The sequence below is a fragment of the Mytilus trossulus genome, chromosome 5, assembly GCF_036588685.1.
Source record: "Mytilus trossulus isolate FHL-02 chromosome 5, PNRI_Mtr1.1.1.hap1, whole genome shotgun sequence".
In the NCBI taxonomy this organism is placed as follows: Eukaryota; Metazoa; Mollusca; class Bivalvia; order Mytilida; family Mytilidae; genus Mytilus; species Mytilus trossulus.
In genome coordinates, this window is record NC_086377.1 from 6,219,577 (window position 1) to 6,235,178 (window position 15,602).

At 32.8% G+C, this 15,602-nt stretch overlaps 1 protein-coding gene across 1 annotated transcript in view; it reads right to left on the minus strand.

Annotated features, from left to right (window-relative positions):
• Nucleotides 1–1,162: 1,162 nt before the first annotated feature.
• The window catches only part of LOC134717531 (poly [ADP-ribose] polymerase tankyrase-2-like), a 30,734-nt gene continuing 16,294 nt past the window's right edge, over nucleotides 1,163–15,602 (minus strand). The window contains exons 5-6 of the mRNA XM_063580021.1: nucleotides 1,532–1,630; nucleotides 1,163–1,234 (exon numbers count right to left, since the gene is read on the minus strand). Of these exons, the coding sequence (XP_063436091.1) occupies nucleotides 1,163–1,234; nucleotides 1,532–1,630 (171 nt within the window). The remainder of the gene's footprint in view (nucleotides 1,235–1,531; nucleotides 1,631–15,602) is intronic.

The following is a 15,602-nucleotide window of genomic DNA, read 5'->3' on the forward strand; positions in this document are numbered from 1 at the left end:
CTGTTTTTCATCATTGAAAATGAAAATAGAAAAAAAAATTAAAGTATCTATACCAAAAACATGATGGAATATAATCATACGATGGAACTTAAATCAAACATCTGACAATATATATTCCATAACAAAATACAACAGATATCAAGCGAACAACTAGCATAATGAAATGAATAATTCATTTCCTACTTTCATTCTTATATCATATCAATTACATCAAGCTGTAAGGTGAAACACACTAATGGAGACATTTGTAGTTGGTCATTGTTGTGAAAGCTCTAAATATTAATTGTGTGGTTGTCGTTTGTTGTGTTACATATTAGTTTTTTGTTCACCTTTTTACACACATTAGGCCGTTACTTTTCGAGTTTGTATGGTTGTGCATAGTTATAGCTGACTATGCGGTATTGGCTTTGCTTATTATTGAAAGTCGTACGGTGACCTACAGTTGTTAATTTCTGTGTCATTTGGTCTTTTTTTTAAATTTATCCTATTGACAATCACACCTCATCTTCTTCTTCTTTGTTTAAACACGAACGGGAGGAATTTGATTATTTTTTCTTTCTGCTATTGATACAGAATTTAAGATGTAAACATATCATGTGTTGGAAATGTATGTTAGAATTGCGGAATCCTATTGGTCATCCGTTTAATAGTGTCATTAAAAAAACTCCAACTTTTCAAAAATATTTTTTATCTACACTATATTATTGGCACGTTTTTGATTCCAATAAGACTTTGAATAAAATACGGATAATGAGATATTTGTAAATCATCAAACCATTTCATTACTTTTTGAGAGGATCCTTATGTCTAATATATGACAAACAAAGGCAGAACATTGTCCCTGCTACAACATCACTGGCTTATATCTGGGTAACAAGTACAACGACCTTCGTTATTTTTTTATCTTTTTGATTTATGAGTCAATGACCAGTAGCGGAAATAGAATATATACAAAAGGAGCAATCTACATTTGTTGGTTCTCTTAGCAGTTTGATAAATAAGGACACTCGAATAAAAGCTGCAAAAGACTCCCTGTTAATTCATATAAAAAGAAAGGAGGGGGTGGTCAAATATCTGCATCCTCGGTGAATATAATGTGAACAAATCCACATGCAAGGTCTATAATTGATACATATTATCATGTCATCAGCTGTGTTTCTGATCAATAAATTTGCATGTGACTTCGATGTTCAAACTTTTCGCTGCTTTGTGAAGAGGAGTATTTCACTGTAACCTAGTACAGTAAAAAAAACAACAAAGTATTTCTCTTACAAACACAGAATGTGATATTATCAAACAATGGAACTAAAATCAGTCATCAAACAAAATCTACTCCAGATCAAATAAACAAAGATATCAAGTCAAACAGAAAAAGTTCCAAATAAAAGATACGCAATAGACAATTATTCGAAGAAAGTATCCCATGTGTCACCTCTGACATGATTTACCTGTACACGCAGTTTTTCAAGATTCTGTAGGTGTTTTTCAAAATTAGTATCTTTTTTTTCAACATATATAATTAATAACTTACATCATTGTCAGGAGCATTGACATCAGCTTTGTTTCTGATCAATAGATCTGTGACTCCGACATTCCCTCGTTTTGCAGCATTATGAAGAGGGGTAGCTCCCTGTAATTCATCAAAGTGAACAAAATAAATAAAATTATTTATTCCAAAAACATGATGGTATATAATCATACGATGGAACTTAAATCAAACATCAGATAATGTGTACGCAATAACACATGACAAATGACAAAGATATCAAACTAAACACTAACATCATGACAATGCATTTCCTACTTTCAATCTAATATCAGAACAACTATATTAAGCTGTAATACACTAATGGAGACATTTGTAGTTGGTCATTGGTACATACATTAGGTCGTTAGTTTTCGAGTTTGTTTATAAAAGTGAGAGGGTTACCACTATAGAACCAGGTTTAATCCACCATTTTCTACATTTGCAAATGCCTGTACCAAGTCAGGAATATGACAGTTCTTGTCCATTCGTTTTTGATGCGTTTTGTTTTTTGATTTTGCCATGTGATTATTGACTTTCCAAATTGATTTTCCTCTGAGTTCAGTATTTTTGTGATTTTACTTTTTTTTTGTATGGTTATGCATAGTCAAAACTGACTATGCGGTATTATATTTGCTTATTGTTGAAAGTCGTACGGTGACCTACAGTTGTTAATTTCTGTGTCATTTGGTCTCTTGTGGATATTTGTCTCATTGGAAATCACACTTCATCTTCTTTTTCTTTATTTAATCACGAACGGGAGGACTTTGATTATTTTTTCTTTCTGCTATTGATAATGAATTAAAAATGTTAACATATCATGTTTTAGAAATTTGTGTTAGATTTCTTTTGGTCATCCGTTTATAAGTGCCATCAAAGAAACTCCAACTTTTCCAAAATCTTTTATATCTACGCCATATCATAAGAAATAGCGCAGATAGCTGTATGCCTTGCATTTATTTACGTTGTCATTGTAGAATTTAAGATCATCACATTTGTCCCGTACAAGACAAATAATGTTATTTCAGTAATTCCGCCTCGTATGCATGTAAATTATATATTGTTGGTAGAATATTGTAAATGTATGGAAATATATTGCCTGTTCTAGTTGTTATTAAAAGTTTTCAACTATTGATTATTTATTCACGCTACCAATGCTGAAAGAGAACAAACAACAGATTTGACAGCCGTATTTATTTATTCCTCCGTGTATTAAATAGTTTTTATGAGAATATTCGTATTTGCTGGCTTTATATACAATCCGAACTTTTCTGATTGGATTCCATTAATATACCCACCAGAACTAGAAATTAAAGAGACCACAGACACGGCTTCCTCCGCCTCATTTTTAGACTTATACCTCGAATTTGACATACACAGTCATCTCAGTACCAGAATCTATGACAAACGAGACGATTTTAATTTTGAAATTATCAATTTCCCCCACCTTAGTAGTAATATGTTATAGATAATGCATATTTTAAGGTTTTTCTTGTCGTAGAACACACCGAGGGGTGTCAGGATTGATCAAATGAAAGACCGACCGGAGGGAGATCTTTCTTTGAACAATCCTGACACCTCGAGGTGTGTTCTACGACAAGAAAAACCTTAAAATATGCATTATCTGACTTATATACCGTCAAAAAATATTAATTTTATAAAGATTTGTAAAAATTAAGTATCCTTTTTTACCGACAACACTAAAGTGGGATATTCCTTTCTAATGCGTTCAGGTTTTAATACGCTCTGTGGATTATTTAAAATGAGAAATAAAACTCACTAAATAACTTAAATATAAACCTTTTAAAAACTGTTAACCATACACAATAAAATTATTACTGTAACTGCATGAAGTAAGACACAAATGTATTGTTACCATCCTATAAATGTGTATGACAAATACAAGACACATTGTAAGTTATTTATTGTATCACTTAGCTTATGGAAAAGGGGGAGGGGTATGTTTTTTTTTTCGTTTTGTTATGTTATTACTATCGCGGAAAAGTTGTTATTTATTTAACCATTTTACTTGAATCGAATGAAAAATTCAGAAGGATTGTCTTTCGAATAGCAATACATTTTATTAAAAGATAATCAGGATAAAATTATAGACCCTCCGCACCCGACCCTTTCGTGAGTTACGTTAATGTTATTCAATAGAATATAAGATTATTTTATTAGTTGATCATTTGATAGAGTTAAAGGTATACATAAATTTTCAAAAGTTACGAACTGACACGAAGACGAATATAACTACATGTAGGTCACAGTATGATTTCCTATTCAATGTGTCTCGTTCTGAACATGCATGAAATATTTGCCACTGGACGTTAAGCAATCAACATTTTCAGTTTGACTCAGTAAGATTTTCAAAATCTGACACACGAACATGTTAAATCTGGATTTATTTTATGAAAGTCTACATTAAAATTCTTCTGACCTATATGATAATGTTTCTTTATTATAGTGACAAATTAACAAAACTTCACGTTATTTGTTTCTAAAATAAAATTGCAGGTCTACAATGACTGTTTCTTTTGCATCTATCATCGGTTGACCTTTAGAAACTAAATTTCCAAATAGGCAACAAAAAACTATTAGACGAATAAAATTTTGAAGTAAATCATAGATTGCATGTTTATCCAGGAAAATAGTGACCTTACACAGGTCATTATTTTATGCCTTGGAGCATATACCATTGAAACATTGTATCGTCCGGGTTGATTCTGAAAAAGAATGACCTGACGTTCTGAAAGAAAATAACTCCATATAGGTATATAAACCAACTTCACCTGCATATGAAATATATATTTCCCAACTTATTAGGTATTCAAGAGCTTGCAGCTCCTATTCAGACTTTGTAAAACGTCACCAGTGTCGGAGCAGAAAGTGACGTACCAGGGGTATGTCAAAGAACGTCTCGTTCTTTTTCTAAAAAAAGTTCATCGGAAGATACCCAGAACTTGTTAATAAATATTCCGTATCATTATTCAATAATACTACTTTTTATGTTTAGTCTGTTTTTTTATGATATACATTTGACGTGAAACTGTACTAATGTATCCCGTCATACTTTGAACCACACCATTATTTTATTTATTATTATTACTTTTACTGTTAAGTCTGGTTTTTGTTCTATCTACTTTACGTGAGTTTGCATTTATGTATGCCGTCATACGACAAAATTATTTTTATGTCTACCTGTGCGAATTTCAAACGCGCAATTGTACACCAGTAATGAAAACCTTCTAGCATTTATGGGTAGACTTTACATAGATAAATTCAGCCGTATAAGAAAAGCAAAATGAGAATGTTAAATTTGATGTATGCCTTTTTGTGCTTCTTTGTTACATTTGTTGTTTATGTAGTGATATTAAGATGATAACACAATATTGACTGCTGTACCCCTATTTTTGACATTTTTACTCTTTGAGTATGTTTGTTTTGTTCATGCATCGTTGACAATGTAATGGAATTTGATGCGACTGTCATACAAGTGGGAGGTTTGGCTAGCTATAAAGCCAGGTTCAATCCACCATTTTCTACATTAGAAAATGCCTGTACCAAGTCAGGATTATGACAGTTGTTATCCATTCGTTTGATGTGTTTGGACTTTTGATTTTGCCTTTTGATTTTTGATTTTCCTTTTTGAATTTTCCTCGGAGTTCAGTATTTTTATGTTTTTACTTTTTTTTTTATAACTATACCAAAATACAACAGGAAGCAATAATTACGACAACATATATTAAAACAATTAAAAAAAAAAACACAGGGTGAGATTTAACAGACGATTGAACTAAACCAATCATCGAACAATATGGCCTTGACTATTGTCTGCTCTTTTATCGTTTGGTTGTCTCTTTGACATATTTCCCATTTTGATTCTCAATTTTTATCTAAAAAAACATACAATAACACAAGCACTATAACGAATTGGCTCGACTTTGAACTCTTCAATTGTGTCTGCTCCGTTACGCAAGTAGGTTGGGCTATCTATAGTCAGCGTTAAAACAGAAAACTCGAATCACGGACATAAAACAACGTACGGCCTTGAACATTGCACAACACTGTGCCGCATAGTTCGTAGGTCAGAGGCTCCTTACTTTGGACAAGCACAACATTGAGGCGAGATAAAAACATGTTTATTGAAATCTCAATCAATCCCCTCTTCCTTAGCAAAATGACAGTAAAAGAGGGACGAAAGAAACTAAAGGGACAGTCAAATTTATTAATAAAAAATGAACTAACAACGCCAGGGATAACAATGAAAAAGACAAATAGACAAACAATAGTACACATGACACAATATAGAAAACTAACAAATACACAACACGAATGTAGTTTAGGTATCCAATACAGTGATGGAAGATCCAGTTCTTCATCTTTGGTTGAAATCACAAAGAAACATAGAACAGACCTATTAGTATCCAGCATTTCCTCTTTGATAAGGGTCTTGAAGGTACTTGTTGAATTTCGAAGTGAATTTTCTATACCTAATTAGCTAATCAAGCAGTTAATGCAATGAGTTTCACACACAAAAACGATGTTGTTTGGGGATGTATCTGCGGGAACTACAACATATATGTCATGAAGGTAGAATACGTGTTTAGAAACATTTCGGTCTTTAATGATTGCATTGGCATTGATAGACCAATTCAGTTTCTTAATTCTGATTTGCATAAACAACCTCACTTCCTTAATCAATTCGGAGAGCGTGTCTACGTCTTCCTTCTCGCGCTTAGCTCATTGCCTTGCATAATCCTCGACTGAAATCATCAAAATGTTAATGTTGTATTTCCAATAGATTGACGCTCACGATATTTCGGACCTTTCATTAACACATTTCGTAGAGAAGTGTTTTTAACAATGTTGAGGTCACCGGTCATAAAGTGGCCAGCCAGATTATATGTGAATTTGGAACTAGCACAAGTGCAATTAAGAGGTACATACTTTAAGTCATTAATATTGAAATCCTGCAAAACGTGTTTGTATTTGAAATTTTTTAGTTGCAATATGTTTGGTATAGGTAAAATAAATTATTGGTACAGACTGGTCTTTGAAATAAGGAGGTGTTTTCGATTGAAGTAAGTCATGATGAAGAATTTTGCCTAAGTTGACGCCATCGATACCTTGTTGGCAAAGGAAAGATTAAGGAAAGATCTTTTCTCTTTTTCATCTTTTCGAATGCGGACTGGCTTAAAAAGTCCGTGACTTGCAAAATCCGAAATAATACCTGCAAGTTTGTATTGGTTTCAATGAGGGTTTGTTACAGTGGATTCCAAACATAAATTGAACAGAGAACGAAGTTTTGAAAGGGGGAATGAATAAAGTTTCATGCGAATGTGATAAATACCTAACGGCTTTTGTATAAATTGCAGCAAGTCATTAAAAGAGACATCATGCAGAGAAGGTGATGTTTAATGACGATGACCATGATTGCGTCTACGTCGAGGAGTCGAGTTTAAAATATTCAACACATTCACCGAGTAACATGAAGTACTAGATAGAACACTTCTACCATCAATTATGTCATATGTCACCATAATGTGTCGCAGAGTCGTTGAAAGATTAAGATTGTTAGAGCTATGGTATATCTTTCAATAATGCGAACTGTGAAAGAAACGATGTAATGATCAGGCTAATTGAAATGATGGTATAGAATGTTGCTAACATTGACGTTAATTTCTGATATATGACCGCACACACGTTTGTTTAGCCTTCCTTTCGTTTCACAAACGTTTGCCAATCCGCAAAGGTTGCACTCTAATCCGTAGACGACAGTTATCGATTTACAATTCAGATCATCTTCTTGTAAAATATGACGTCTTTGTTAAATTGCTAGTGAATCCAGCATCTGTAATTAAAATTTCACAAGTTTTGCAGCCTCAAGTCTCTCATTTCGAAATGCGACAATGTGGAACTGTGTCATCAAAATCCAAAATGCGAAATCTAGGAAGATCATCGTAACTTCTGGTAAAATATGACGTCTTTGTTAAATTGCTAGTGAATTCAGCATCTGTCATTAAAATTTCACAAGTTTTGCAGCCTCAAGTCTCTTATTTCGAAATGCGACAATGTGGAACTGTGTCATCAAAATCCAAAATTTGAAATCTAGGAAGATCATCGTAATTTCTGGTAAAATATGACTTTTTTGTTAAATTGCTAGTGAATTCAGCATCTGTCATTAAAATTTCACAAGTTTTGCAGCCTCAAGTCTCTCATTTCGAAATGCGACAATGTGGAACTGTGTAATCAAAATCCAAAATGCTAAATCTAGGAAGATCATCGTAACTTCTGGTAAAATATGACGTCTTTGTTAAATTGCTAGTGAATTCAGCATCTGTCATTAAAATTTCACAAGTTTTGCAGCCTCAAGTCTCTCATTTCGAAATGCGACAATGTGGAACTGTGTCATCAAAATCCAAAATTTGAAATCTAGGAAGATCATCGTAATTTCTGGTAAAATATGACTTTTTTGTAAAATTGCTAGTGAATTCAGCATCTGTAATTAAAATTTCACAAGTTTTGCAGCCTCAAGTCTCTCATTTCGAAATGCGACAATGTGGAACTGTGTCATCAAAATCTAAAATGCGAAATCTAGGAAGATCATCGTAACTTCTGGTAAAATATGACGTCTTTGTTAAATTGCTAGTGAATTCAGCATCTGTCATTAAAATTTCACAAGTTTTGCAGCCTCAAGTCTCTCATTTCGAAATGTGACAATGTGGAACTGTGTCATCAAAATCCAAAATTTGAAATCTAGGAAGATCATCGTAATTTCTGGTAAAATATGACTCATTTGTAAAATTGCTAGTGAATTCAGCATCTGTAATTAAAATTTCACAAGTTTTGCAGCCTCAAGTCTCTCATTTCGAAATGCGATAATGTGGAACTGTGTCATCAAAATCTAAAATGCGAAATCTAGGAAGATCATCGTAACTTCTGGTAAAATATGACTTTTTTTGTAAAATTGCTAGTAAATTCAGCATCTGTAATTAAAATTTCACAAGTTTAGCAGCCTCAAGTCTCTCATTTCGAAATGCGACAATGTGGAACTGTGTCATCACAATCCAAAATGCGAAATCTAGGAAGAAGCACACAAATTGAAATAGCATTTATCATGTTAATACATGTATGATAGCTTTGGCATACGTGTAATGAGCGAAAGCCATAATTTCCCACCCGGTCTGATAACCCATATCAGGGGCATCTCGTGTAAAAAAATCATAATATTTCCTTTCTTGCAAGTTACTTCCGGTATTTCCGGTATCGTCTGTTTACTTTTTTTTAAGATGACGTCAACATTTATGGGAAGTTTTGCCTGTGATGTCTAATAATAAAACTATAAATAGTGATAAGGTGTATTGAATCCAGTGGTAAATGTGTTTGTTCACAACCAGCTGTTGTTAAAAAACAGATGAATGTTGGTTTTTAACATGGCTAAATCCAATGATTCAGATTTTTTAAATGATGATAGTGTATTACTTGCTACCAAATGCCATTGGCAATTATAAATCCTTTTTTTTTGTACAACAATCATGGAGTATTAATGATAATGCAACTCTTCCAAAAATTTTCAATGTTTCAAAATGCCTCTTTAAGAAATGGTTCCATACATAACTATGGAGGTAGTGATGCTATAGTTGGACAATTATAGTGTATTTGTTGGCCTCATAATCTAACTTTTTAATAAATTTTTTGACTGTTTAAGATATTTTATTTGCTTATTTGCCATAAATAAACAATTGTCGGAAATATATGATAAAGAGATTAATACATGACCTTTTCTATATCGGCTAGGATATCTTCCCTCGACGCATATCAGCACCTCAGATTCCGAATACGGAAACAAAACTAACAGTGCACAATATCCGACGCAGAAAAGCAAACACTTCTTCAGACGAACACAAACAAAATCAGGTGGTAACCTCAAATACTCTGAATGAAATGCGTATCCTGATTCAATGAGTGCACCGTCTCTGTTGCACTGCCAAAGTAGTTGAAAACTCACACCAGGTAAACAGATAATATACATGTAGCTTCAATGATTTGAATATAAGTGAAGTCATCAGTATTAACACATACTTCATGATAACTTTACTTAAACATGGCTTACTTCAACTTGACAATATGTAAACTATCTTACTTGTACCAATCAAACCTTCATCAGGGAAATGTGTTACCAAATAAAAAATAAGCAGTTGATTCGTCGCAAGTTTATTTTTAAGCAAAAGCTACTGGAGAGTGATCTGCATTTACCAATGTTTAACATTCTTCACATCAACATAAGTTGCTGCGTTAAAAGTGTTCGTGAATGGTAAAGATCCCAATAACTTATGTAAGCCTGCCGCATTCTGTATGTATGTTCATGTCCAAAGGCAGGAGCCTGTTGTTCAGTTGTTAAAGGTGTCGACTTTAGATTTGATTTATGTTGTATGTCATATCTCAGGAATAACAACGAACAAAAACTAATGTGGCTCATTAATTGGAATATTACTGTGGTCATCAGGTACATCAATATAAATGATGATCAGCACAATAGCAACCTTCCTTCAGAAGGGTATATTTCGACTTGACAAATATGAACAATAAGTTAAATATCTTACTTGCAACAATCAACCCTTCAGCAGGTGAAATCGGTTATCAAAAGAAAGATAAACATTCGATTCATCATAATTTAGTGTTTTTTTTGCGATCAAACAAACTACTGAAGAGTAAACTACAACTCCTGATTTAACACCGCAACATTATTTGCTGTGTGAGGAGCAATTGCGATGATCAAATTATCATAATATACGCACTGTCAAACTATGTTCACGAAAATTTATAATTATTGTCATCGAAACCAAATGACTAAAGCGCATGTTAACACTAACGTGAGAGTAACACAGACACGGTATCGACTAGGGTGAACTTAAAATTTGTCTTCCAGTACTGCTTCAAAAACAAGGGCATGGGGCTATATATAATCACAGTTTAAAAAAATGGCTACAAAATATACAAAAAGAAAAAAAGACAATCACTAAAACATTGCCAGTAACTGTTAAATATGGTAAAGGCCTTGACATCAAATTTGAAGTGGTATACTTGAGTCTATCCATATCAACATATAATGATTAGTTTACATTTGAGTTATGTTTAATTTAAATTCATACAAGATGGTATTTAATTGTATGGTTTTTGAGTTATATGTCAGCAGGTCAGTCCGGCTTATTCAAATTTTGTTTCGAACAAAAGTAAACAATTATATCTTGAGGACATAACGACAAATTAGAACGCAATGAAATAGACAAAAACAACCAAAACAGTTTGATTGGAGATGACACTAACATAAAAAGTGTACGCTCATTCAGTGCCAGCAGTTGTAATCTACTGTTGTCTCTATTTATAAGGTTTTTATTTCTTTGCATTACTAACCAGTCGTATTTTCCTCAAATCAATTAGAGGTGGTATAGTTGGGGTCTCTTAATCTGTCACTACAACAGATTATTTCATGAACAATCGTATCAATTGCTCTAACATTTAGTGTTAAGCTAGATTAGTATGTTATTTGTAGATTTCTAAATTTTGACTGGTCTCTCTAATGTACAAGTGAGATACAAACATTGTATATCATGTGTTTCTTAAACTAAACAATATTATTTTCGTAATATCAGGTTTGACAAATCTTGCTTCTAATTTACAAACCTTCAGTCGTAAACGTTAACCATTTTCTATTTGAAAGCATTTAAAAGATTATGATTATAGCCTTGTACATTAAATTTATTGAAATATATAGCCCTAGACAATACAAAAGTCAATGTTCTGTCCATCAACATACATGAGCATGCACGCAAAAGGTGAATGCAAGATTGATTAAAACTTCAGATATTCAACAACTGTTTATGATACTTAATTTACCCCCTTGTCATTTTCTCCTTTAGGAAATAAAACAACCTCCTAAAAGCATGGATTTTTTTTCTTTTTCAAATAAAGGATCTTATATGCTTGACAAGCTGACTATACGGTATGACTTTGCTCATTGTTGAAGGCCGTATGCTGACCTACATATGTTAATGTTTGTGGCATTGTGGTCTGTGGGGATAGTTGTCTCATTGGCAATCATACAACATCTTCTTTTTTATAATCTCTTACTTTTGTGGATTTTGATCTACAGGTGAACCATGAAATAAAATGTTTATTGAAAAATAAAAGTTCTATTATCTCATATGAAGACGTCAGCAATAGTGAAATCCAATATCCATGAAAGTGTAAGTTTTATTCCATCCACAAAAATTGATATCCACGACAATCAATGAATGCACGGAATTATAATTCTAGAATCCTTTTTGCTATCTTTATTTTATATACTGATCTAAAGTGATATTCTTTTTTTTCAGAAGGAAGATATTATATAAGTGTTTACTGATGAGGATACAGTATCATAACTGCAGTATTATTGATTATCTGTACAAATGTTTCGAAAAAATAGCGCAGTTAAAACTAAACGATATAAATTATCAGAAATATTTGTAAATAGATAGAAAATCTAACCTTGTTATTTGCGACTGACACCGTTGCACCTTGATGAATCAAATATTCCACCATGTTTTCTCGGGAGAGAAAGGTGTATGAGTCAGTTGATTTATGCAGAGGTGTATCACCCTAAGGAAATACAATAATAGCTACAATCATACTTACACTAAAAGAAGACACTCTTTTTTATATAAAATAGATTTTTTACATTTTATAAACGCTTGATTTATAAATACAAATGTTTATTTATGTAAATTTAACATGAAATCATTTTGAAATAAAATACTAAGCTCACAACAGGTTACGTCTAACTTGTAATGTAAAAGTATTAGTATTGATATGTTTACACATTCGCTGTCGAGTTTGTTTGTGTTGATGTTGATTTAATGAATATAGTGTTTAACAAACGGGAAATGTCTGAAAAAAACAGTGACGAACCGCTCATCACAAGCATTCTTAAATACTTCTTACTTACATGCCAAAATCTAGGGAGAAGCACAATAACACATAGAGTAATTCAAAATTATTAGCGTTTCAGCACAATTCCATTTCCAAACAAGAAAACAAAACAAAACAAAAACTAAAGAGCAAAATAAATTGCTAGACAGAAAATATAACGCTACGTAAGACGAACCATAACAAAATCTTCCTAACTCATGTTACCCTTAGAATTTTGTTTTTTCATACTTTTTTATCATTCTGATAAATGCATAGCACTTAACTTTTAGAAATGTAAAATGGGTCGAGTTTACATTTAATTTTATATTATATTTCACATCTCGGGAATAACCTATATTATATTTCCCATAGGGTCCTATGTTAAACTAAGTCCCCCGCTGGCGGTCATCTTGGATGATGGATCAGCTACAAAGTAACAACACTTGGTCAGCACCTCATAAGGAACATTCATGCCATGTTTGGTTTCATTCCATTCAGTGGTTCTCTAAAAGAAGACATTTGTATGCATTTCCCATAGGATCCTATGTTAAACAAAGGCCCCCCCCTTTGAAGGCCATCTTGGATGATGGATCCACTACCAAGTAACAACACTTGGTCAGCACCTCATAAGGAACTTTAATGCTATGTTTGCTTTCATTCCATTCAGTGGTTCTCTAAAAGAAGTCATTCATATGCATTTCCCATAGGGTCCTATGTTAAACTAAGTCCCCAAGCTAGCGGCCATTTTGTATGATGGATCGGCTACAAAGTAACAACACTTGGTCAGCACCTCATAAGGAACATTCATGCCATGTTTTGTTTCATTGCATTCAGTGGTTCTCTAGAAGAAGTTCAAAATGTAAAAAGTTAACGACGACGACGAACGACGGACGCCAAGTGGTGAGAAATCTTCTCCTCTGAACTAATGGGCCAAATTTTACCAAACTTGTCCACAATAATCATTGGGGTATCTAGTTTAAAAAATGTGTCCGGTGACCTGGCCCACCAACCATGATGGCCGCCATGACTAAACATACAACATAGGGGTAAACTGTAGATTTTTGCTTATATCTCTGAAACCAAAGCATTTAGAGCAAATCGACCTGGGGGAAAATTGTTAAGCAGGTCAAGTTCTATCTATACTGAAATTTTCAGATGAATTGAACAACCCGTTGTTGGGTTGCAGTCCCTTAATTGGTAATTTTAAGAAAGTTTTACAGCTTTTTGTTATTATCTTGAATATTATTATAGAAAGAGATAAACTGTTATCAGCAATAATGAACAGCAAAGTAAGACCGAAATATAAGTCATGATACCCAAGATGGTCAATTGACCCCTTAAGGATTTATTGCCCTTTATATTCACTTTCATGAATTGTATACATTTTAAAAAAAATTTCCATAATATTTCCAACTGTAACTACTGGGCTAAGTTCATTATAGACAAACACGTTACCATCACCAAAACACTATTTTGTAATGAATGTATCTATGTCCTTTGTTTAACATGCACATATATCAAGGTGAGCGACACATGCTCTTTAGAGCCTCTAGTTTTATGAATAAAATCCTGTATACTGCATACCTGCCAACTGTCACTATTTGCGGGGGATTTCCCCCATGAAGGCTCCTAAATGGAAATTTTGAAAGAGCAATTTTGTTCACAATTTTAAACAAAACATTTGATTTTACAAGGGCTATAGGACTGTAGCAGAATGAAGAAGCCTAAAAACAATATTAACATATATAGTAAGGCCCCCTTGATGGTTTTGTAAGACTGTAAAAGCAATATTGCACGCTAAACTGCCATGGGCATTTTGAAAAGTTAAAATCTAGAATTAAAAAACAAAAAGGAGTCCATGTCAAAAGATATAAACAATTCACTTAAATTATTTGCAAGTTGGTAAACTCATTTTTGATTTTTGTCCGAAAACTGGAAAATTCTCCTTGTTTAATGAATAAAACCCTATAAACTTAGAAAGGTAAAATCTAAAAAAAATAATAACGAAAGGGAGCTCAAGTCAATAAATATAAACAATTCACCAAAGTTTAATGCAAATTGATAAAAGCGTTTTTGAGTTAAATGTCCCAAATGTTGATGACGGACGGATAATGAAATTGAGACTGAAAATGTGTCAAAGAGACAACAACCCAACCATAGAGTAGACAAAAGCTGATGGCCAGTAATGAGTCGTCAATATATATCTGTATTCTCATAAACCAAAGTACAATGCAGTATACCAAAATACATCCTGTAAACAGGCGTATAAAAAGTAGCACAATTATGTTGTTGACTAAACAGCTGTTATTGATCTTTATGCTTTGAAAACGTGACGAGCGTATCATGTGGTCAGGACATGTATTTCCATTCTCTAAAGTTAGCCTCAACCAAATGTGATAAAACTTATACACAATGATAATTACTACAAAATACAGATCAAGTTTGAATTTTTGTGATGTCACTTTAACTATTCAAGAGTTTTCCTGTATGCTTAACTTTTGAGACTACAAGCCGGAAGATTAATTATTTAAAAAGTTTAGTTGGAATAGAAGAATTTTATATGTCCTTTTACATATAGAAGAATTTCTAAATTTTTCAATTCAGTTCTTACTTATATGTAAGTTTACCTGAACAAAATGTTATGAATTGTATACTCAATGCTTATTGCCACAAAATCGGACCAAGTACACATTGCATCACTTTCAACATCCCTCAATTATGTCTTATTATAACTTTATGCAAGCGAGGTCATTATATGTGTCCAATGGAATTTATTTAAATAACGGAAAAAAACCCATTGCTTTCATGTTACACTTTGCGGTAAACATTTAATAAAAATCGCCATATTTGGACGAAGACCGGTGATGAATTTGTATTCTATATTCATATCTGTAAATTTAATTTATAATTTTACTGAAGATTAAATGTATAATTTGCCCACTGTTAATTTTTGAAAAGGTTGAAAGATCAATTTATCATTTAAAGCATTATAAAATTAACTAGGTTAACAATGATTGATGGTTTGTATGCCGCTTTCAGCAATATTGTGATATTTCGAGACGTTTTGGATGCAATTAGAGTGTCCGAGGGAAAATGTGTCTGTTTTAAGGTAAACAAATCTAGG